The 25,357-nt window shown below is 42.4% G+C and overlaps 1 protein-coding gene and 1 long non-coding RNA gene across 2 annotated transcripts in view; both read right to left on the reverse strand.

The window, feature by feature from the left end:
• Positions 1-7,899: 7,899 nt before the first annotated feature.
• On the reverse strand, positions 7,900-9,565 carry LOC134442273 (uncharacterized). The gene is made up of 3 exons (XR_010033356.1): positions 9,478-9,565; positions 8,932-8,979; positions 7,900-7,937 (listed from the first exon to the last, which is right to left on the reverse strand). It is a non-coding gene; the product is annotated as an uncharacterized LOC134442273 (long non-coding RNA).
• A 458-nt stretch (positions 9,566-10,023) lies between these two features.
• Positions 10,024-25,357, reverse strand: part of LOC134442274 (cell surface A33 antigen-like) — a 54,033-nt gene continuing 38,699 nt past the window's right edge. Inside the window, exons 4-6 of the mRNA XM_063192513.1 lie at positions 10,838-11,191; positions 10,290-10,439; positions 10,024-10,049 (exon numbers count right to left, since the gene is read on the reverse strand). Coding sequence (XP_063048583.1) covers positions 10,024-10,049; positions 10,290-10,439; positions 10,838-11,191 — 530 coding nt within the window. The remainder of the gene's footprint in view (positions 10,050-10,289; positions 10,440-10,837; positions 11,192-25,357) is intronic.

Here is a 25,357-nt window from a genome sequence, read left to right on the forward strand (position 1 = left end):
TGCTAGTGAATTGTTTTGTGGTCTAGGGGTCAACACATTTCATGCATTGTTGAGGAACTTGATGTATACATTTATTTGTAGACTGGATGGCTCATGTAATCAAATTATTATGCTGCTGTCAAATCCGGCGCTTAGTGCAGTGCGATACCAGTCATACATGTGGAAACACTGGTAAAAGTGTCTTTTATAAGTTTGTTTTGTATGTTTTTTTAATGTTCTGTATTGTGTTGTTTTTGTTGATAATGGACCTTGAGTCTGGAATAAAGCTGCTGCTGATGATGATGATGATGATGATGATATATACAGTGCCCTCCATAATTATTGGCACCCCTGGTTGAGATGTGTTTTTTAGCTTCCAATTATTTTATTTTTTTTCTAAATAATATGGGACCTTAATGGAAAAAAAGAGAAATATCCAACCTTCAATACAAGTGCATTTATTCAGTGGGGAAAAATCCCACATAAAGAAATAATTATTTGACATCAAATAATGTGTGTCACAATTATTAGCACCCCTGGTGTTAATATTTTGTACAACCCCCTTTTGCCAACAAAACAGCACCTAATCTTCTCCTATAATGTTTCACAAGATGGGAAAAGACAGAAAGAGGGATCTTCAGCCATTCCTCTTTGCAGAATCTCTCTAAATCATCCAGAGACCTGGGTCCTCTCCTCTGTACTCTCCTCTTCAGCTCACCCCACAGGTTCTCAATGGGGTTGAGGTCAGGGGACTGAGATGGCCATGGTAGGAGCTTGATTTTGTGTCTGGTGAACCATTTCTGTGTAGATTTGGCCATATGTTTAGGGTCATTGTCTTGCTGAAAGACCCAGTGACGACCCATCTTCAGCTTTCGGGCAGAGGGCAACAGATTTTGATTTAAAATGTCCTGGTATTTCAAAGCATTCATGATGCCATGCACCCTAACAAGGTTCCCAGGGCCTTTGGAAGCGAAACAGCCCTACAGCATCACTGACCCACCCCCATACTTCACAGTGGGTATGAGGTGCTTTTCAGCATGCGCATCTTTCGTGGCACGCCAGACCCACTTAGAGTGTTTGTTGCCAAAAAGCTCAATCTTGGTCTCATCTGACCAAAGCACACGGTCCCAGTTGAGGCCCCAATACCGCTTGGCGAACTCCAGACATTTGCGTTTATGATTGTGAGTGAGGAAAGGTTTTCTCCGTGCATGCCTTCCAAACAGCTTGTTGGTGTGTAGACAGCGCCTGATGGTTGATTTGGAGACTTTGTGACCCCAGGATGCTACCATTTGTTGTAATTCTGTAACAGTGAGCTTTGGAGATCTTTTGATTTCTCTTACCATCCTCCTCACTGTGCGTGGTGGCAAAAGAAACTTGGGTCCTCGTCTAGGCTTGTTTACCACTGTTCCAGTGTTTTGAACTTCTTAATTATTCATCTCACAGTGGATATGGGCAGCTGCAGTTGAGTGGCAATCTTCTTGTAGCCTCTGCCTGACCTGTGAAGGTCGACGCACATCTGCCTCACTTGTATGCTGTGTTCCTTTGTCTTTCCCATGTTTAAGAGTGGATAAGAGAAATGTCCTCGGTGTCACGTCATATTTATACCCCAGGGAAACAGGAAGTGATGAATTACTAATTAAATGTTCCTACATACTCTGGTAAACTTTGTAAACTACTGTAGAAATGACAGAAATGCTTCAATTATATTTATTTCCTGGGAATTGTTAAGGGTGCCAATAATTGTGGAACAGGTGATTTAATGAAAAATAATTATTTTTCAGTCAGGGATTTTTTTATTTTCTTGCAATTCATTTGAGTTGAAGGCTACATTTTCCTACAATTTTCAGTGTGACAGTATTCTTCTGCAATAAACACTGAATTTATTTTAAGGCTTTTAACACATCTCAACCAGGGGTGCCAATAATTATGGAGGGCACTGTATATATATATATATATATATATATATACATATTACAATTATGGCAGTATGAACCATATAATGAATACGAAAACCAACTCAATGCCTTGCATTACTCCAGATCTACCTATATTTTTTTCCCCTTTCTTTCTTTCTTTTTTGTTTTTTTCTTTCTTTTGTCTTGTGGACAAGCGCTGTCCACTTTGTGTGTGATGTTTGTGTGATATGTGTAAAAGTATAAAGAAAGAAAGAAAGAAAGAAAGAAAAAAAGAAAGAAAGAAAGAAAGAAAGAAAGAAAGAAAGAAAGAAATAGCTAAGAGAATGTTACAATGAGCGGCATGCATGTTTGACATCATGGATATACTGTAATACTAAATCAACGATGAAGTGCATTTAATTATTATTCATAAATGACCTTCCTCAAATCTGCTCAGACTGTAATATTCATTTATATGCTGATGACACTGTGATATACACATCTAATGTGTTGGTTTCTAAGATCCAGTCCTCATTACAGTCTAACTTTGTTGCCATGCAACACTGGTTCCAGTCCAACCACCTACTACTGAATACAAAAAAATCATATTGTATGTTGTTTCCTACCAGATCAGCATCACGTACCCAAGGCTCTTCTGTTTCTCTTAAATTTCTTGATGGTTCAATACTGGCCCAAGTCGAAGAATTGAAATATTTAGGACTATGGCTTGATTCACAACTCTCATACAGGCATCACATTATCACTGTTGTTAAAAAGATTAATAACTGTCTACGTTTATTGTATCGATCAATAAACTGCTTCTCTCAACCAACACGGTTGAGAATCGTTAAATCACTAATATTCCCATTGTTAGATTATGCTGATGTTGTTTATCAAAACACCTCTGACTCAAATCTGAAACCTTTAACTGTAGCCTATAATAACTTGTGTAGATTTGTACTTAGATGTCCGTTTAGGACCCATCACTGTGTACTGTATGACTCCCTGAACGTACTATCACCAAAAGCCAGAAGACCATTTCACTGGTATCAGTTTATCTTTAAATGTGTGTACCTTGACTTTCCCCAATATCTTAAAGGCTATCTAATCTCACATAGACCTGGCCATAGATTACGGCTCACTGAACACCCCACGTTCACGGTGCCAAACATCACAAAGGAGATTGGTAGACGGGCGTTTAAATTTAGAGCGCCCTACGACTGGAATAGTCTGCCGGGGCATATCAGATCCATAGCCTCCTTTCACTCATTCAAATTCTCCATCTTTACCTACTTACAGGAGAACTCTACATGTCAATGTTTTTGAATAATTATTATGATCAGGTGTCTGATTATGTCTAATGCTGATGTGCTGAGTACTACTGTACTGTATGCTACATACCGAATATTCACTTTGTAAATGTGTAGGCTTAATACTGCCATGTTTTGACCAACTGTTATTCTTTCTAGGGTGACGACGTTGGGGGGGGAGTGGGGGAGACTTTGTGTGAAAGTACTGTATGTGTGAAAGTGTTGTCCTGATCAGTGTTGTGTTTTTGTTTCTGTATTTTGTTTTAGCATCTGTTCTTGTTTCTGTACTGTATTGTCTGTCCTGGGGACCCCCTCGAAAACGAGATATTCTATCTCAAGGGGCTTTCCCCCTAAACAAATAAATTGAAATTGAAAAAAAAAATATTTCAGCAATGTCAGTTACAGTTATCATACAGGTGAGTTATGATGAGGGCACCTTTATTGGCTTTTAGAAGTTTTTCCACTTCTTCTCCATCTTTGATCTGCTGCTTGTTCGGGTCTGTTAACATAAACAAATAAGAGCATGAGCCATTACTAAGCCAATAGTTAATCTGTCCTCAGAGTGAACCATCTGATGTTACATTTTTCAAAATGCATAACTGCTTGCCATGAGCAGCATGACTGTTCGTCACCATGAATATGGACACTCAAGATGAAATGCACTTTGCAATGAAATGAGTAATGCTGAGGGCACCTTTATTGTCTCCTTCAAGTCTTTTCCCTTTATCTGTAGCTGTGGTCAGTTTGCTCATCAGTTCTGCCAACATAGACACATAAGAACAATGGTCATTACTAAGCCCATAGCATAACCCATCATCTCTAAACTCCATGTGAATCCTACCACGTGACAGCACATTATTCACAATAACTCTCATAGTTGTCATGGATCACTTTCATTTAAATTCTGGCTCACAGGTACATGTCTACATTACATTCACAAATAGATATCATGCGCAGGAAAACTACAGTACCATATTTACAATGGACAGCCACACTTACCCATTTTCTCCTGTTCATGTCCTGCTGCCTCCTGTGTCTTGTGCTGAAGTTGTGTCTCCAGGTCTACCAACATGAACACAAACACAAGATTATATGCATGTCTTCAATGCATGTTTTATACTTTCCTAGATTGTAAATGTCTTCTATTTTTTATATTAAAGGGGCTCTAAGCAGTAACGTGCGCTGGGATTTATGGCTGGTGAGGCAACTTTTTCAATATCAGATTTTCAAATAAATAATTGCCAAATAGGCCTACCGACAAGTTCCATATGTCATAGCAGCTTTCTTAACATAAGGTAGGCCTACATATTTTGACATAAGCTTACTGCATTTCCGCAGAGAAAATGCTATTAGATCTCTCTCTCACACACACACACACACACACACACACACACACACACACACACACACACACACACACACACACACACACACACACACACACACACACACACACACACACACACAGGATTCAAACAGTGGTCTCACATATACCACACAGCACCAATCTGGACAGCAGAGCAGAGGAGAGGAGAGTAGTGGAGAGGAGAGGAGAGAAGAGGAGAGGAGAGAAGGGGAGGGGAGAGGAGAGGAGGAGAGAAGAGGAGAGAGGAGATGAGAGAGGAGGAGAGGGGAGGAGAAGAGAGAGGAGAAGAGATGAGAGGAGAAAGGAGGAGGAGTGGAGAGGAGGAGGAGAGGAGCTCAAGGAGAGGAGAGGAGAGGGAGAGGAGAAGAGAGAAGAGGAGAGGAGATGGGAAAAGAGAGGAGAGGGGGAGAGGAAAGGAGAGGAGAGGAAAGGAGAGGAGAGGAGAGGAGAGGAGAGGAGAGGAGAGGAGAAAAGGAGGGGAGAAGAGGAGGGTAGGTGAGGGGAGAGTAGTGGAGAGTGTAAGCTCCTTCACAGCCCACTGCTCTCACACACACACACACACACACAGGATTCAAACAGTGATCTCACATAAACCACACAGCAGCAGCAATGTAGACTGAGCATCACGGCGGATGCTCAAGACACACAGGATTCAAAACATGGTGTCATATAGACCACTGAGCACCACGGCGAACAAACCGGTGTGATAGCTTTCGTGATACGAACTGGATTCTCGTGCAAATGTAGGCCTACATCTACTTGTTCGAGGCTACAGCAAGCGATGTGGGACAAAGGTGTGGCAGGAAGCGAATGTCAACGTAAACAGATATTACACACGCTTCGATATGGTCACCAAATATTTTGGGACTGTCATTTCTGTTATGCCTACACCTTGGAATTAAATCAGAGTCTAGTAGTTACACGGGTATATTTGATTTACCTCAACGGTACCCTGTACTCAAAACAGTTTACAAAAAGTTACCGGGCACATGAGAATCCGGTGCCCATCACAAAAGCTAGAACTACCACACTGGACAAGAATCACGGCGGATTCTCTCCCTCCCCACGGGTCTCACAAACACAGGCTTCACACACATAGGAAATTGGTCCTACCTGAACTCGTGCATCAGGTCCATGCGCCGCTCTTTTCCTTCTACTTTGGCGTTGTGCATGCTAACGTTACTTTAGCCGGTGCTGTTCATCCAAAGCCCCAAACGTCGCCCCAAACGTCCAAAGCAATTTGGCATTGAATATGAGTAGCCGCGAGGATTTGTGTTTCGTGAGGCTCCTTAGTCCTTAGTAAATTGTTAAGTCGTAAAATCCCATGCGAATGGTCTTCCACACATTCTCGCCGGTTGCAAACAAGACACAGGGGAAACAATATTTTCTGCAGTGTTGTACCACTCACTTTGAAATGATCGGGTAGTTATTCTGACCGGTCACCTGAGTAGAAAACCCTTCAGCTCTGTCGGTCCTCCATTCTTTATCACATATTTTCCCCTTGGAAATCCAACTTTGAGAATGCTCTTAGTTTCGTTATGAAATCCACTTGTAGCAGTCAACGTGAACAAGCTAGCCAACAACACCGACTGACTGTATTGTGAACTTCAGATTCGCTATGACGTAACTGTCCAGCAAGACTCAACACCAGAAGGAGTCTGCGGCCAGGCTACTGCTCGCCTCACCATTGTATATTTCAGTGGGCGTTATGCCAAAGCGTCCAGAGTAAAGAAATGATAATCACACGTAGAAAATATTTAAAAAATATCAGGAAATGAGGGCACACCATACATACTTCTATTAAGTGTATAAAAACGTTTAATACAATATTACCAGGTTGCATTCACAGAACGAGCAACAATGCGCATGCGCGCAACTTTGTTAACGAGGGATTGCGCAATCCTGGGTGAGGCCAGTTCAGNGTTGCCCCAAATTCAGCGTATTCGGAGCAATTTGACATGAATATATGAAATATTACGATTTTGGCCACGGAAATGATTGAAAATGAGTGAAACTGTTTAAATACTGCTCAAATGGTAGTTATGGTGCAGATGCTCGAAAACAATAGCTGTTATTGTTACTATTATTCACATTAACTGCATCTCATCATTATCTGGAGCTGGTGAGGCCGTGCCTCCCCTGCCGTATTGGAGTGCACGTGCCTGGGCTCTAGGTAGGATTAAACTCACTGTCCCGAGTCAGCCAATGCTTATTTGAGTCAACAGTAAGTGAAAGATGTCTCTCGCGACCACTTTCACGGTCCGCTGTCAGAGAACCCCAAATGCAACTTTTGACAGAGCAACCCGGTACAAGTGTCGTGTGAAACACTTCTCGTATGAAAAACTTGCTTTACATTCCATATTCAGATTTGTATCAACTGCTGTGATGAATAAAAAATTCTGACAGCGAGCTTATTTAAACAGCATTTTTTCGTGACTCTGTAGATTTTGAGACAGGCATGCCACGGGGATCGCGCAAATGATGTCATCCTACATTGTGCCCCTTTACTAAAAGATACACCTGTCCAAACATCAGTATTCACATTATTAACTTGACTTCACATTTCCTCCATATATTTGTACTCAACATTGATACATTACAACTTCTGTATTGTTAAGAATTGTATAAACATTATTATGAAAATCTAACTGTACAGGCAAGTGACAGTATATATAATCTATAAATCTGTTTACTGTCAATGGTACAGGCATAGGCCTATACCTTGTGACCAAATTAGCCTTTTGCAAAACCCCTCCCACAAACGGCCGCCAACCAATCCGAGCTCAGCAACGGTAACTAAGGAGTGTAGAACTTGTCGGAGGTCCGTCAAAAATCTGCGAGTTTAGGGAGACGTAAAACGTGTGCCTATGGCACCGTCACGGTCCGACACCATCTGAAGATGGATTAGGACCTCCTTTTTTTCACTTTCCCGAAGCAAAAACCTCAAGCAGACCGATAACAGGCATGGATTAAGCCATGTGGAGGCTATTAGCTCCAGGTGATCATATTTAAAAGTATATTTTTAGCAGGCTACACACCAAACTCCCCCTTTAGGATGTTGGTGCATCTCTGAAGTAGTCAATACAATGTAGAAAATAGATTGCACTCAGCTACTTTTATTTTATTTTATTTTATACTTTTATTCATTCATTGCAGCCGAAGCATCTGTCTAACTGGTTACCTTCTATTTGCTTGAGCAGGTCTTCATTTATATTCTTGTGATCATTCAGCAGTCCTGTTATATATGACAAACATGTGTAAAATACAAACACAAACACAACAACAATAACAGTAACAACAATAACAACAACATGACTTAACCGTCTGTTTCTGAAGGGCCTTTTCCCTTATCATCAGAGGTTGTGGTTGTGTGCATTGCAGTTATCCCTTAAAAGAGACAGATACACTCATGTGAATATATTGTTGCTACAGTTGCAAAGAATTATAAAGACAGCAAACTTATATTTTCATTTAGAAAGGGGGACAGTTTCCCTTCAAAGGATGAAGAATACAGAGTTACAGATGACTATTTACTAAATTCAGATTACTATTTTACAATGAGGTCCCTCAACAGTAGTCTGTGCAATGATGAGGGGGATTGAACATATCAATAAGGTCTCACAACTTGACACAGCACACACTGCACACACACACAAAAAAAAAATCCATCTTGCAATAGACAGAAGGAGAGCTCGCACACAGCACTCAGGTCAAGTAAAAGTGAAAGAAAGTAATGGGAAAGTTGATAAGCACAAAGTAAACATTATATTATCCACATTCCATGAGTACTGTGCTTTATCCCGCATGGACTTAGGTGCTGTTTCCATGTAGCAGGATATTTTTTTAGCAGGGTATTTTTTTGTCCAGTTGAGGTGTAAACGCAACATGTGGATAAAAATAAATCCTCCATTGTAACAAATGCGTTTCAGCCCCCTAAACAGGATATTTTAAATATCTGCTACATGGAAACGGAAGGCCAAAACTAATGCAAAACAAATGCAACGAGGAAAAAAAAAATCCACATATAAAAATATCCAGCTACGTGGAAACAGCACCTTAAACTGTCTCTTTTGAGAATATTAAGCAATGCAAAAGGGAGAAGAAAGCAGGTGACCAAGCACAGCCTTGGAATGTTGTATCCCTTTCAAGTGTCACTATGCAACATTGACCCATTGAGGCCTTGTCTTGTCCACAGTCGAACCAGTGCCAGGTGTTATTAGTAGTGGCACTTAAATCCAGGCCCAGAACACAGAGCCTCAAGCCAAAAGCTGCATTGCATCACAATCAATCACATATTGATTAGATATTTAGCAATAACCCAAGGCCTTTGGCAACCCAATGAGCTCTATTGTCAGATGTTGGGAAGTGTGCAATAAATTACCTTTTCCCGATTGTCCTTGATCTTCCTTCTTCCTGTTTTTAAGGAGTCCTATAGGAGGCAGTTTAATATATTTATTTCTATTAATAACAGAATTACAGCATCTCATTTGCATAGAAAACACTTGTTGCATATTAATCATCACAGCACAAAGGCATGCTAGCAAGATGGAGAGATGTAATCAACGCGCTTCTGTTGATAAGCTGCAGTGTTGGGAAATGTCTTTGACTTCTCACTGCATACAAATCTTTTTCATAATATACTACAAATACTACAACTAATGCTGATTAAATGCTGGTTAAAAAACTACTCCTTCTAATTAATATCTATGAAAGTATATCATGTATAATATACACGTACTGTATCAGTGCTGCTTTAGGGAGTATGTTTACAATCTAACTATAACTACTGAATGAACCCTGTACACAGTGCAAAATATCAAGCTATCAACTTAAGAGTCCCCACCGTTTCAATGTGATTTCAACTGTTAAGATGTAATAGATGGAACTGCACTTGTGATATGGTGGCTGCCATGAAATCCACTCCTACCTTTTTTGTAAAGAAGAAGAGCAACAATGATGAAAAGCAGAATGAAGGCTACCAGGGCACAGATGACAGCACCAACCACAGCACCTGTTAACACATCACATGGGTCAACTTGTATTGATCGTAAATTGTGGGGTTTTTTTTTGTTTTTGTTTCGGTGGTTCAATTCTCTTGAAGCAAAATGAAGCTTATGTTGCACCTAGTAACTATAATCGTAAATAAATGCCAGATACATTTACTGTATATACATATCTTTAAATATTTCCATTCCAACTTTTCAGGTGCATTATGTATAGCGGCCATATGCCTTGTCTCATGTGTGTATTTGTAATGGCTTTTAATTTGTCGATCACCGCGCGGTGTCACGTGAGTGCAGGATAGTAATTAGTGTAGTATTTAGGCCCTTGTGCACCTGCTCACTATGAGGGAGAGGGGTAGGCATGGGAGAGCACAATTTTTGTTGACCGCATTCTCGATAGACACATTTGCTCTTTGGCACTATAACTCGCACCAGTAGCACACTGCATGGTGGCGGTTTTAGTATGCGTTTTAACTTTTGTACTGGATAACTTGAACTGGAAGACAATAAAGGACAATGAACGAAGACAAGTGTTTGCACGTCAGCATTTGAACTCCCAACCCAACCTCTCGGCGGCACAATTGGCTTGTAGCAGCCACATTATGAAAGTAATCACAAGTTGAAAAGGGGGTGCAACTGTCAGGTAGTGGATATGGATATTACCGTACATTAATTAAAATGTCTGTCCGTAAAGATTCACTGTTGAGTTAAAAAGGTAATCTCCTGTTTCTCTTACCTGTCCTTTCTTGGTGTGATATGCAGATGTATGGCACGATCCTTCCCACTCTTCTCTCCTGATCAGATAGACCCACCGAGCAGGAGAGTGACTCTGACTCAGATGGAGAATGCAGCAGCCAGGAACTCACTTGTACCAAACCCTGCTCATCTGAAGCACAGAGAAACATGTGGACATTAAGGGGCTACAGACATAGCCACAATGAACAGAGGAGGAATACACCGCTGATTACCTGTAGAGTAGACAGTGTTTTCACCATTGATCTTCTGCCCTCCCCCACCTGTCCAGGTAACTGTTGGCTGTGGAGACCATCCATCTGACACACAGCTAACGTTTACCTGTCCTCCATCTCCTTTCGTTACTGAGATTACTGAAAGAGTCCCTGCAACTGTTCACAAATAAAATGGATCCATATTTAAGGAGGAATTCTGCCAATTTCAATATGCTGTTGTGACGCTCACGCGATCCATATTAATCTGTGAACACGTACGTAACACGTACACTTGTGATGGGTTTGTGATAATATTACGAACAACATAACAATTTACCTTCAACATCTACAGACACTCTGGCCTCTTCGTATCCCCCTTCATTCCCCACGTAGCACACATACACCCCTCTGTCTGCCAAAGTGAGCTTCTCCAGCCTCATGGACACGTCCCCCTGGTCCAGCGGGCCTACCAGAGACACTCTACCCCTGTACTGGGCATCAGCTGGGTCCTGTTGCATCTGTTTGTTTTGATAAGTCAGCAGCGGTTTGTCTGGTTGATTCAGCCGATACCAACGCACTGCAAATGGCACCACGCTGAATAGTGGAGAGACTGAACAGGGCAGAGTGATGAAGGATCCCAATGGAGCGGAGATCGGACCCTCAGGAACAGTCAGGGAAAATGTTTGTGGCACTGAAAAAATACAAAGAGGGAAACAATGACCACCTACATGTATTTCATAGTTACAGAACTGTAGATAAACTCTGTTAATCAGTCATTCATGACCATCTGACAACCTCGTTCAAGGCTATCTACTGTATATAAAGCTAGGCTAAAACTACATGACTATCGACCCGATTCTCGGCTTATGACAATCGGTGGAACGTTACCCCCAGGACCATCAGAAGCGATTGTCAGGCAATATTTCCTCGCTGTTTGCGATGTTCTAAGATAGAATTTTGGCAGCTCAAAGAGTCGCCGATCACAAATCTTAGAAATCAAACACTGTTTGATATTTGCGACTGGAAATAGAACGTCGATCAGGGATAAGATTGACAGTTGCGATTCTCTTTATGTGTGCGCTGCAACCCGACATCAAAATCGTACACAAAATTGTGAGTCGTGTAGTTTGAGTCAGGCTTTAGTCACATCCTTCTACTTTCGGACATTGGGGCCTTAACTTGCAAAAAAATCGAATGGAAGTGAATGGGGCAGGTAAAGCTAAATCCTGATTCCATTTCACACATGCTAAGGATTTCACATATGGTATAAAATACTATAAAATAAAAACGTTCAATAAATAAAAGTTCAATTCAATGGGAAGGTTGTTTTCATTATAAATAATAAATAAAATATAGCATATCAAATCTGGATATGATATACCGTACCTCCTACCACATCTAGAGACAGTGAGGCTTCCTCAAACCACCTAGTGCTATGGACATAGCATGCATACTCTCCTCTGTCTGCCAGGGTGAGATTATCCAGCCTCATGGACACGTTCCCCTGGTCCAGCCGGCCTACCAGAGACACTCTACCCCTGTACTGGGCATCAGATGGATCCTTTTGGATGGCTCCTTCTTTATAGAACAAGACTGGTGTGTCAAACGTAGTGGGTCGGTACCAGCGTATCATATGTGGTACCACATTGAATGATGGGGAAACTGAACAGGGCAGTATGATGGAGGATCCTACTGGAGCGGAAATCGGACGATCAGGGACAATCACTGAATACTCTTCAGGATCTGCATAAGGAAAAACATGGAACTGAAAATTAAATTGCATCACATTTGGCAGGCGCTTTTATACAAAGCAACTTACTACCAGTACGTTATTACCAAATTGCTTCTTGTATGTCGTGTTATATCCCTTAACCCACGAAACTTATGACATGAGGCTCATGCTTTTATTTCACAATGGCATGATTATAAATTACGCCATCACATACCATTAACTGCTTAACGTGATATGCAAGTCAAATGCTGATATCTACATTTAACATTTAACATAAGCATGTTATGTACAGTATGTATCCAGACCTGTGTTAGTGTCCCCCATGGCAATACATCCAATGAAGAAGAAGGCGGCCCAGGTCACCAGCATACTGCACCTTCAGGAAACACATACTGCTGTTAGCTTGTAGTGTACTGTGTCAAGGGAATTATGTGTTTAATATGCAGATACTAAACAGTGTTTCTTGTATAAACATATCCACACGGTTCCTTTTTTTGTTTTCAATAAATCATTCTCTCTCTCTGTCTCTCTGTCTCTCTTTCCAACGTAATCACAGCGTGAAGATAGTAGAACTTTCCTTCCAACAGCAGTAGCCCTTTACGATGACTACTCTTTTAGTAGGGAGAGAGCAATTCTGTAAATATAATCATGTGTCTTTTGTACATACGCAAGTCACTTGTGTAGGCTTGCTTGAAGATTTTAAGGACTGCTTGGCTGGGTTTTGTATTTGTGATCGTCTGTCCATTGTCTCCAGTCCTGCAGGTGGAGCTGTGGGCTGCCATGAAGAGGAACCATCTGTGGGCTAATGGGTTGTAAAGGGGCATTTCCGGTTTGCTCCCCTTCTGTGCATTCCAATATGCAACCTTACGTCCTCCACTTGTGCTCGTGGCCTCACATATTGCTGATGCCCCACGTCCGTGGAGAAAACAATTCAGTTTCCCCGCTGTCAGTCTAGCCACAACAATTTTTGGGGGACTATTCTTCATACACCATCCGGTTTGCATATGAGAAAATGACATTACAATTGAGCTTTTGTGAGATATTGAAATACCGTATAATGCTAATGTCAGTGATGTCATCACAACGTATTACTTCCTGGTATGAGGCCACAAGCACAAGTGGATGAGGCAAGGACGCACCCCTTATCTTATCTTCTCTGACAGTGTAGTGCCTCTCATTGCACATTGGCAGTGACAGAGATGTGGCAATTGGCCTCCATCTGGGAGTATGCATCTCATTTAGACAGGCAGACAGGGTTTTTGGTGAACCAAGTGCTTCAAGTCATTTATTTGCAATGACCAAATTTGGTGCAGACATCTGAACCACCAAAAGGTGAAACAGTTCTAGCTTGTTCAGGAGACTCTCAAAGTTCACCTGGTCAAAGTGTTGTATTGACCTCAGTCAACTCTACTCTATATGAGAGGTCTGGGGGCTGGTGTTACCAGTACAGCATCTTACCTTCCTATGCGGATATTTCTCAAGGTCCACCTCATTTTACCCCAAAATCTGAAACGATACTTCCATCCACTACTGCACCCAAAAAACACAGGGCCCCAGCACCATCCATTGTCTGTGCTCTGGAGTACAGTAGTATCAGTGATGATGACCTTGTTGAAAGCACAGTCTGATATCAAGTGGGTCCCTACCCACATAGTAATGGTAGTTTTGAAAATAAGCAGATAAGGGGACCCGTGGACAATCTCTCTATTCCAGTTCTAACAACTAAGCGGGGTCTCATGACGACACGTATACATTCCCCCAAGAGGGAGAACTTGGAAAATCTCAGATTTGTTTAAAAAAAAAAACTCAGAATGCCACAGTGGAAATGCCTCCAATGCTCAATATCAAGTTAGCTTTGCAGAATGCTAGATCTCTCAGGGACAAGCCTTTTGTTATTGATGAATTTATCTGTACCCACAACCTTTAACTGAAACATGGCTATTTTTGTGCAAAGAAGCTTTACTTGACTTGCAAGCTTTCGGTCCTTAGACCTTCATCAGGCAGAGTCTGAATAAACAGGGAGGGGGATAGCAATTATTTTCAAGGCACTGTTTCAATATCAAAAGACATCACTAGGTGACTTTTCATCTTTTGAATACTTAGCTGCAGTTCTAAAATTCTGACATACTGCTATTGACTATTTACAGACCTCCAAGACTTTCTGCACCACTCTTCTTTGAGGAGTTTGGTGAACTGTTGTCGAATGTTTGTGTGGACTATGAAAGATTTCAATTTCCACTTGGACGACTTAGAGAATGCCTATGCTAAGGAATTTTTAAGTCTTATTGACATTTTTAGCCTTACACAGCATGTAACAGGACCTACACACAGCCAAGGCCACACTCTAGACTGAATTATCACAAAAGGTTTAAAAGCTTGTGCTAGTGTGAAAGTGACTATGGCTTTTCTGACCATTGCTGCATTTTTTCTGATGTTTCTATGTACCCTCATGTTCAAAGGGAATCTGTTACAGTCAAAAAACGTATAATCAACTGTGAGACAGCCTCACTCTTTCAGCAAGCACTCTCAGAGATCCAAAGTCAAACTTCAGAGAGTGCAGATGATCTCATGGTCAATTTTAATTCAAGGATGACCCATATTATGGATGTTATGGACCCATAACAGTGAGGCATCAAAAAGCACCTTGGAGAATGAATCCCACAGTTAAATTGCTAAAGCAAGAATGCAGGAGGGCTGAAAGACAGTGGCGTGAATCCAAACTTGAAGTACACTACCAAATCTATAAACACACACTCTCGAAATACAACCAAGAAATTTCTAAAGCTAGACAATCTTTTTTCTCTGACATAATTAACAAAAATATTAATAATGCACGTGTCCTGTTTGCCACTGTGGAAAAGCTAGCAAGGCCATCAAATCAAATGCCCTCTGAGTTCCTCTCAGTCAGCAAATGCAATGAGTTTGCATCTTTTTTCAAAGGAAAGATTGAAAAAATACGTACAAACATACTCACACAGGTTGCTACGGTGAAGTTAAATCTTAACCTCATGAGAAATTTTCATTTAGTTGATGTGGACATTCTTAATGGAACGGTACAAAGTCTTAGCTCCTCTACATCTGACTTAGATATTCTACCAACAGCCTTCTTCAAATCCATCTTACATCTAATATCACCAGATGTACTTCAGATCATCAACACCTCACTACAAACAGGCATATTCCCAGGCTGTCTGAAAGAAGCAGTTGTGAAACCCTTACTGAAAAAGAACAACCTGGATGCACTGGTACTAAACAACTATAGGCCCATATCCAATTTACCATTCATGGGTAAGATAATAGAGAAATTGGTTTTTAACCAATTAACTGCCTTTCTAACGTCTAATAGCTACCTTGACAAGTTTCAATCAGGCTTCCGTGCCTACCACAGCACTGAAACAGCTCTTATTAAAGTTATGAATGACATAAGATTGAATTCTGATGCTGGCAAATCATCCGTCTTGGTGCTACTCGACTTAAGTGCCGCTTTCGATACAGTTGATCATGCCATACTACTACATAGACTGGAACACTGGGTTGGCTTTACAGGCATAGTGATCAACTGGTTAAAATCGTACTTACAACAAAGAAGTTTTTTGTCGCCATTGGAAGACATACCTCATCACCGATGTCTCTGAACTGTGGGGTCCCCCAGGGCTCCATTCTGGGACCACTACTGTTCAATCTTTAATATGCTGCCACTGGGACACATTATCGAGAATAACTCCATAAATTACCATAGCTATGCGGATGATACCCAACTCTACTTATCTATGTCCCCCAATGACTACACCCCCCTTGAATCACTCTATCATTGCATGGACCAAATTAACAAATGGATGTCTCACAATTTCCTCCAGCTGAACACAGATAAAACTGAAGTAATTATATTTGGGAAAAGAGAGGAGAGACAAAAGATTGCTACTATCCTTGAAAAAATGGGACTGAAAGCAAGGGATACAGTTAAAAATCTTGGGGCCCTCATTGACAGTGACCTAAACTTCGACAGTCACATGAAAGCTATAAGTCTGCATTTTATCACATTAAAAAAACGTCTCTAAATTTAGGGGCCGTGTGTCTACACATCATCTGGAGAAGCTAATACATGCCTTCATTTCTAGTAAGGTTGATTACTGTAACAGTCTTTTTACAGGCCTCCCCAAAAAGACGATCAAACAGCTTCAACTTCTACAAAATGTGGCAGCAAGGGTTCTTACAAAAACCAGGAAGTTTCCCAAAAAATGAGTCCGGGTGGCGTGGCCTAAGCTCGGGGGACTCGGCCCTGCCAATCAGAATTCAATTAGGGCTGGGGACTTTGTTTCCGTAAATAGAGTTTGGGCCCAAGTCAGAAATTTTGTGGTGGGCCCCCGGTGGGCCCCAAGTAGAACGATTTTTAAAAAACTCTTAGAAGAAGCTGACAGCTATCGCCCATCCCCCACTCAATAACCCTAATGCCAGATCTAGAGTCTGGACTGCATTTTTGGAAAACCCTAATAAGTCCCTAACCCTAACCCTAATGCCAGATCTAGAGTCTGGACTGCATTTTTGGAAAACCCTAGATATTCCAAAAATACAGTCTGAATTCCAAATTCTAAGTCCCAAGTTCTAACTGTAACCCTAATGCCAGGTGTAGAGTCTGGACAGCAGTTTTGGAAACCCTAATAATCCCTAAACGTAAGCCTAATTCCAGATGTTAAATCTGGACAGCAGTTTTGGAAACCCTAATTCCAGAAATGAAGTCCGAATGCCAAACCCTAAGTCTCAATTCCAGAAATGAAGTCCGAATGCCAAACCCTAAGTCTCAATTCCAGAAATGAAGTCCGAATGCCAAACCCTAAGTCTCAATTCCAGAAATGAAGTCCGAATGCCAAACCCTAAGTCTCAATTCCAGAAATGAAGTCCGAATGCCAAATTCTTGGTCCCAAGTTCATGCCAGATACAAAGTCTGAATACCGAATTCTAAGTCCCAAGGACATGCCAAATATGAAGTCTGGACTGCCAAATTTTAAGTCCCAAGGTCATGCCAGATATTAGGTCTGGACTGCCAAACACTAAGTCCAGACTACAAATAGGGACTTGGGGACAGGACCAGAATCCATGGACAGCGTCGCCACCTTGTGGAAGAAGCCTATATCTAGGAAAAATAAGCATTATGTGTTTTTTTGGCGTATAAAATCATAGCAAGGTGATATATTTTTTTAATCGTTTCAAAAAATACGTAATAAACCTCTGCACAATCTCAAATTGCGACCTAGTACCTATGTCCTATATTTTAGAAAATATTGGCCATAATACATTGTGAATTCCAAAACTTTTGTCCAAATACCAAAATTTAAGTCCGCAACGCTCCCATACTCTAATTAGGGTCAGGGCACAAATTTACAACTCAGAAACTGAAATTGCATTACTGACAGGTTAGGTTTAGGGATGGTTTTGGGAAGGGCAAAATTTGAAAACTCGGAAACATACAATGCGGGGAACATAGAACCCTGTTTTAGAAAAATGTTCCCAGGTCCCATACAAAGACAGGGGAATATAGGACCTGGGGAACATATGACCTGGGGAATATAGGAACGCTTCCGCAAATTTCATCACTCCATTCCACTTGACTTATCTAAAGCCGGGCATACACTGTGCGATATTTTCACTCGTGGGTCTTAAGCTTCTGCTCACACTGCACGATGGAATTTCACTGTTTAAAAGTTCATAACTGACGACTCACGTCCTCACACTACACGAGCCGACAGTCGGATGCGAGCGAAATGCTTCCACTGTACGACGCGACATGCATGTTTCCCTGGTCTGCAGAGGAGGGAACATGCGCACCTGAGGTGGAGATGAGGTCGCGCTCAACAGCTAATCGCACGGCCCTATTAATTTGTGCATGTGACGTGTCAAATCGGGTCATAGCACTGCTTTAACTGTGCGATTGACCTGCGATTGAGCAAGAAATCGGCCCGACTCTCTAAAAGTCGCGCGAGTGCCAAATCGGTGCAAAATCGGGGCAAAAGTCGCACAGTGTAAGCCCAGCTTAAGGACAACTAAGTTGACTGTTCTGAGGAGGTGGTAGGTTCAGAAATAAAGGTACAGAACTTGTCGTTGTGGCAGTACCTTCAAGAGGAGTACCATTGTGTCGCTTGATTGGTACCCCAAAAAAGAGATCTGTTCAGTTTCTTGCAATGTCGACCAATGTCCATCTTTCACCTCTTTATTGAGGTACCACCCAAGCGACGCAATGGTACTCCCCTTGCGGGTACTGGCACAGCGACGAGTTCTGTACCTTTATTTCTGAGAGTGTGGTAGGGAGGTGGAAGAATATTGCTGAAGAACGTTAAGTCTTCTGGGCAACCGGACCTCCCATTGCAAAGAGTTGGCAATGGCTCAGGCTGGTGGGAATGCTACAGGCTTGGTCTTATACATGTATGTCCTGCCTTGTGCCTTTGCATATGTTAAGTTATGCTGTGTATGCTTATGTTAAGGAAGCTGGACAACCTGGGAGGGAATCTCAAACACTAAACATCAGTTGGTCAGACATATGGAAGATCCCACAGGCAAGACTCAGCTTCCTTATCCGCTCAACGTATGACACGCTTCCCTGTCCTCGGAACCTCAGCCAGTGGTTCGGAAAGGAGGAATGTTGTGCACTCTGCAGTGCTCCCAGCGCAAGCCTCCAGCACATCCTGTCAGGCTGCAAAATCGCGCTCTCTCAGGGCCGCTACAGATGGCGCCATGACCAGGTCCTGAGAAAGCTAGCCGAGGTGCTGGAGGAGTGCAGACAGGGTAGCAGAATACCATCGCCTGCAGAGGACTCTACCATCTTTATTGCGGAAGGAGGAATTGGAAGCATCAGGCAAAAAGAAACAACAAGGCCCTTCACTCCCGGCCAGGAGTGGAGCATGAAGGTTGACTTGGATAGAAAGCTTCACTTTCCCACAGAGATCACCACCACATCTCTCCGGCCAGACATAGTGGCTTGGTCTGCAAAGGCAAGAGCGGTAGCTCTCATTGAGCTCACTGTACCATCGGAGGAAGGGATTGAGGCAGCCTTTGAACGGAAAAAGGCCAAGTACACCGAACTGGTTGCGGAGTGCCGGGAGGCGGGCTGGAAGACTTCCATATATCCAGTTGAAGTTGGATGCCGAGGCTTTATGGGGCTGTCGACCATACGCCTTCTGAAGGATGTGGGAGTCACTGGAGGAAGGCTAAAGAAGGCAACAAAGGAGCTGGCAGAGGAGGCAGAAAAAGGTAGCTTTTGGCTCTGGCTGCGGAGGAAGGACAGGAGCTGGGGGAATAACAACTAACCCCCAGAAAACAGCCGCAGGGATAACATCTATCAGCTGCAGGGGATGACAGGGAGACGTCCCTGTCACTGCCCCGCCACCGTAGACGTCTCGGGATTAAAGGGGCGAAACGTTGATGAAACGGTGGTTCCCGACTGATGACCCTGCAGCTGACCCATGGGCACCGGAGGAGGTGCGACAGGCAGCAATGCCCAGCAGGATGTAACACCTTCCTGTACAAATCCAGTCTTTGACCTTTTATATATTTCCTTTCTATCATGGTTGGTTTCGTCATAAAAACAGTCCACTATTATGCCCTCATAGTCTTGACAGGGTCAGTGGACTGGCAGGACCGGTTGGTCAAGGTCAACAGCAGCCTTGCTCCAGTACCACACTTGCACTACAACACTCACCTACTGATACATTCATTGGTTAAGTCACATTACTGAGTGATGTTATACTAATAAATAAAACCCTATTTAGTTAAAATACACAAATTGGCATGGTCTCCCTTTATGTTACTACCACTCACGAGCTAGTGATCGTGACAACTTGCCGTGCAACTTGTAAACTTCGACTCCCGACCTGCCAGGTTGGTGGGGGGAGTAATTAACCAGTGCTCTGCCCCATCCTCCTCCATGACTGAGGTACCCTGAGCATGCTACCGTCCCGCCGCACTGCTCCCTTGGGGCACAATTGGAGGCTGCCCCCTTGCACGGGTGAGGCATAAAATGCAATGTCGTTGTGTGCAGTGTGCAGTGTGGAGTGCTGTGTCACAATGACAATGGGAGTTGGAGTTTCCCAGGTGGGCGTATAGCAATGGAACATCTCCATATATTGAAGGCTGAAATAATGTGTACATAAGGTCTAGTATGTCTGTTGTCTTCCCTCCCTTCTTAAAAGTGTTGAGGACTGAGAAGTCACCGTATTGCACCTACAGTATACATGTTGTGAGTTCACTGATGTGAGTGCACTATATATTGAAGTAAGCGAAAAAATAATTCTGAACCAGCCACATCCCTGGTTAAGTAGTCTAAGATAGCACATCAATATAAAGTCTGTAGCCAAAGACTGCTTGAAATGAATGCTTCTTCAGTAACAGCACAAGTTTGCGTCACAAGCAACACAAAGTTGATAATGAATGTATGAATCGGCTACAGTGTAGGCCTATCACAGACAAGGGACATAGTACAAACTGTGCACTGGCGACTATCTGTCGTGTCAAGGTTACATTTCTTTGGTGGTGTCCTATGAAAAGGTATAGGGGCCTACTTATTTCTGCAGAATTGTGAGGGGTGTACTCACTGTGATAGCCTACACTGTAAAACACAAATCACTGCACCCTTTGCGTGGACTATAGGCTGCAGTATATGGGTATGGGTGTAACATACCTTTTTGACACCCCAAAGATTAAAGTGGAGGGGCAAAAAAACTCCAACAATTATGAAAATGTTGATTGTTGTCTTCTATTTTCCTATTCACACAGTTCAGTCGTTACAACAATCTACAATTTTGACCTCCCCAATGTTTAGATGAAGTTGGTACCTTTGTAATTAGGTTAGCCATAACATATAATGGGATTTAATTAACTTACCTGGATATGGTCCAACGGTTAGACTGTAACAAAACAAGGATCCAATCAAAGCGATGAATATTTTCTTCCTCAGATGAAAACCTATGTGCCCGACGAATGCTCTGCTAAGTCATGTGTTCTCTTTCACTTTCCCTTACTGAGAGCCAGGGACGGATTATGCTTCCATTGGGCCCTGGGCCAAACATCAAGAAAGGGCCCCCACCCCCCTTCAAAAAAGATTCCGGGTTTTAGGCCAGGTGTTTTAGACTCTATGTTGTTGGGGGTGCAGAGAACATTTGAAAATACAGTTGTTAAAAGTTCAATATTTAATGAGAAAGGAATGTAGTCTTGGCCTTCAGGGCCCCCTTGTCCCTTGGGCCCCTGGGTCTGGGCCCGGTAGGCTCATGCAGTAACCTGTCCCTGGTGAGATCAATACAAATGTGAATCCAGGTCAATCATATACTTCTCTGAAACCAACCTGTCCAGTCAGGAAGCAACAGGGAGTCTATTTTGCCTAATGCTGTGCAAATTTAACAAGCGACATAATAACGAAACAAGTCCCCACAAAAAGAGATATTCTTGCAGGTGGGGGCCACAGCCTGTATCTTTTTTTCATCCTTTTGTCACTGTCCTACCCCTGAAGTTTAAAAAATTAAAAAAAAGTGCATCAACCAGGATCTTTCTGCTCTCACTGTTTTTGTTTTTATGTAACATTTCAGACAAGAGTGTGAATTAAGGAAATTTAGGGGTTTTAGGCCTCACTTGGCTCTTGGGCCCCTGGGCCCCTGGGTCTGGGCCCGGTAGGCTGATGTAGAAATCTGTCCCTGGTGAAAGCAATACAAATGTGAAAGAACGCCCTACAGTACAATAAATGTCAAATCATCAACCAGGTCAATCGTACTTCATAACAGCCTGTCCAGTCAGGAATCAACAGCTAATCCATTTTGCCTAATGCTGTGTAAATTTAACAAGCAATGAAATTAAACATAATAACCAAACAAGCCCCTCAAATATAGAGATATTCTTGCAGGTGGGAGCTACAGCCCATTTATCTTTTCACCCATTTTGGTTGATTTTCTTGGTCACATGCATGTTGTCACTGCCACACCCCCTGGAGGTCAAAAAAGGGGGGGGGTCTGCATCAACCAGGATCTTTCTGCTCTCACTGTTTTAGTTTTTGTAACAGACAAGAGTGAACAAGGGGTGTCAACCAAAATGTTGCTCCTCCCAGGTCAGACGTTTTGGATGGGCTTCGTTCCATTCTTAAAGGTACCATGAGGAAGTGTCACCCACTGAATTGGTTTAGGTAGTGCCAAGATGGTACAGTGGCAAGACTTGCTATTATTTATTTCTTCATCACTTTACTGACTTTGTCACTAGTACTACCACTGTTACGGGTCCTGCGCGCTGTGTGCTTGTGTGCAAGGCATGATCTGTTTACATGTATTCTAACCATTTCGGACTGATACCGGACACGTTCAGTGGTTGGTAAGTGGACGTCCGTGCTGTCGGTGTGTATGCACCGTTTCACAGTTAGCCTACACAATTAGATTGTCACTCAGCAGTCTTAAGTTATCCACCTGTTCACAGGAAAAATATATACTTTCTATTTTTTTTGATGGGTGTTGTTTTGTTAACTAACACATTAGACCTAGTGAGTATTTTCAGAACTGTGACGCTAGTGTTGCTCAACAGCGTCCTCTCATGGTCAGGTAGTGCCAAAGCCTGTGAGGAATTCAGCTACAGTGGTTTACTGAGAGTTTGGTAGCGATTTGTTGATGTTTTTTGTTGATGGGGTGCTGAGTGACCCACTTCCAAAAAAGTTAAAGTTAAATGTAAAAAAAAATGAAATGAAAAAAAAGAGATTTGTGCACCAATGTTTATTTTGCCTGCACAAACGTAGCTACACAAGCGAAGCACAAATGATTCCAACCATTTTCAAGTCGGATGTTGACGGGGTTCTGCGTGACCTACTTAAAAAGTGTAAAAGTTAAATTATTAAAAAAGCAGCCCATTAGGATGCAACAGTTACGGTAATCCATTTTGCCTACTGCTTGTGCAAATTTAACAAGCAATAAAATCAAAGTTCATAACAAAATCGAGCCCCAAATATAGATAATCTGCAGGTGGGGAACATAGCCCATTTCTCTTTTTTTCATCCTTTTTGGTTCATTTTCTTGCTCATGTGCTTACTGTCCCACCCCCTGAAGTAAAAAAAAATGAAAATGTCTGTATCAACCAGGATCATTCTGCTCTCACTGTTTTGTTTTTATGTAGGAGCAGAATTTTTTTCCATTTTTATCTTGTCATTTGGTTGTCCTCAGTGCTTAATTTGAGCCGGATCATGCCGGAACAGGATCCCCCACCTCGTAATTTTGACCCCCCTGTGTTCCGGGACTTATTATGGCTGATCCGGAACCTCTCGTGAATGAATAAAAAAAAAAATATATAGAAAAGGTAACAAGGATAAACCAAAGGCAGTCTTATTGCTGCCTGACGCCCAACTCATAACCTTTAAAATTTAAAAATAGCCTACAGTCGGCTGCACCGTTACAATATGGTAGAGCTGAAGGCAACGCGCACCGACTGAAAAAAAAACTATCGACATATTTTATCGTCGCGACGCACGGGCATGTATGTTAATCATAATTCGACATATTGGATTTCCAATGGAAAACAAAGCCATCTCACAAAACTAGTGTATGAGAGTGTGTTTGTTTGAGTGAAAGGGAGAGGATTCTGAAGTGCTTTTGGGGACTTGTCTGCAAGCATGGAGGAGGCCAAGTTAAAATTTAGCAACATTCAAGACGAAAGTCGCGACCTCCCCACTTTATTGCAGTAGGAGAAGTCCAGCGTTTGCGTGGCTATTTTGGTGGGGGAAGCACAATTGGTAGCCTACTGCTTGTCCCATACATTTAAGAATCATAACTATAGATTTACTAGGCTACATTTCCATCCCTACTATCTGACTAAATGTAGGCTACGTGAAGTTGCCCCTCTCTCGTTGTTTGTTCATATGCGCGGATGAGATGGAAAGCCTGGCTGTGCCAAACATTGTTTAAAAGTTTTCATCAAAATTTTGTCGGCACAAGATTTTGGACATACTAATTTCTAGTGGCACCTGGGCTGCGTTTGGTGCATTGATCAGTCATGTAGCCTAGCGAAAAAGACAGCCTGGTGAGAGGATGAGATCTTCCTCGGCTGGCGAGCGCTCAGCACGTGTGTGCGCGCGTTTCATTCTCTCCCAAGACCCGGCAGTTGCTTACAAGTCAATTTGAGCACGAAAACAGCAAAGACAAGGTGATATTTCATTCTACACGCTCCAAATAATACATTGGTCGGAGGGATTTTCAACCGGACCGCAGCGCGAGCAGATAGTCAGTGTGAAAAGCCAAGTCTACCAGGAAAGTCGTCGCTCGCTTAGAACTACCATCAGTGCGCGAGCCCTGAAAATCGCCGCTCGCTTAACATCAGTACGCGAGCCCTTGAAAGTGAAGTGGCATATCGCAACAGCACATGCGGATTAGCCAAATCATGCAACAAAATCGCCAACAAAGCGTGGATTTAACGTTTAATATGCCTATGCCAACGTTGTGTGAATACGGGAAAAGGATAACAATTGGACAGCCATGCACTGTCCTTTCAATAGGTAGGATAGTAGAAGACCGCTTCGGTTTCGTTTCACCTCATGGGGAAAGCATAATTTCCATGCACTGCATGGAACTGCATTTGACTACTAAGCATAAAGTTAGCGACCAAACTAAAAATATTGGTTGTTGTCATTAGGCTACATCATTTGGCTGTTGTTTAAAATAGCCATTGGATTGCCCTTGTATTAAGGAACAAAAGTATGGATATGAGCTGACATGGGACTCAATGTCGTTAAAATGCAGGGAATTGCATCAAAAAAAAATCCCGTTTTTATTCGTTTGCGTAATAATAGTTTTTCTGTGCATCCCGGGACCTCTGTCCAACTCATCATCGTTGTGATGTCATAGGCCTATGAGTTTTGCGTTCCGGTACCTTGTGATTTACAAATTAAGCACTGGTTGTCCTGCTCCCATGTCAATGTTTTGGATGTGCAGGCTTAAACCTCTTTTCAGGTGGCACAGGAAGAGCACTGCCAGAGCTCTGCAAAAATATCTTTGAAGGCCACTGATGTGCATGTTCCTGCTCAAATGGTCAGACACAGACTTCACGAGGAGGGTATGAGGGCTTGGTGTCCACAAGTTGGGACTATATGGCCAGGCCGTGCAGTCCTAGTGACACAACAGC

Source organism: Engraulis encrasicolus, unplaced genomic scaffold (assembly GCF_034702125.1).
Source record: "Engraulis encrasicolus isolate BLACKSEA-1 unplaced genomic scaffold, IST_EnEncr_1.0 scaffold_136_np1212, whole genome shotgun sequence".
Lineage (NCBI taxonomy): Eukaryota > Metazoa > Chordata > Actinopteri > Clupeiformes > Engraulidae > Engraulis > Engraulis encrasicolus.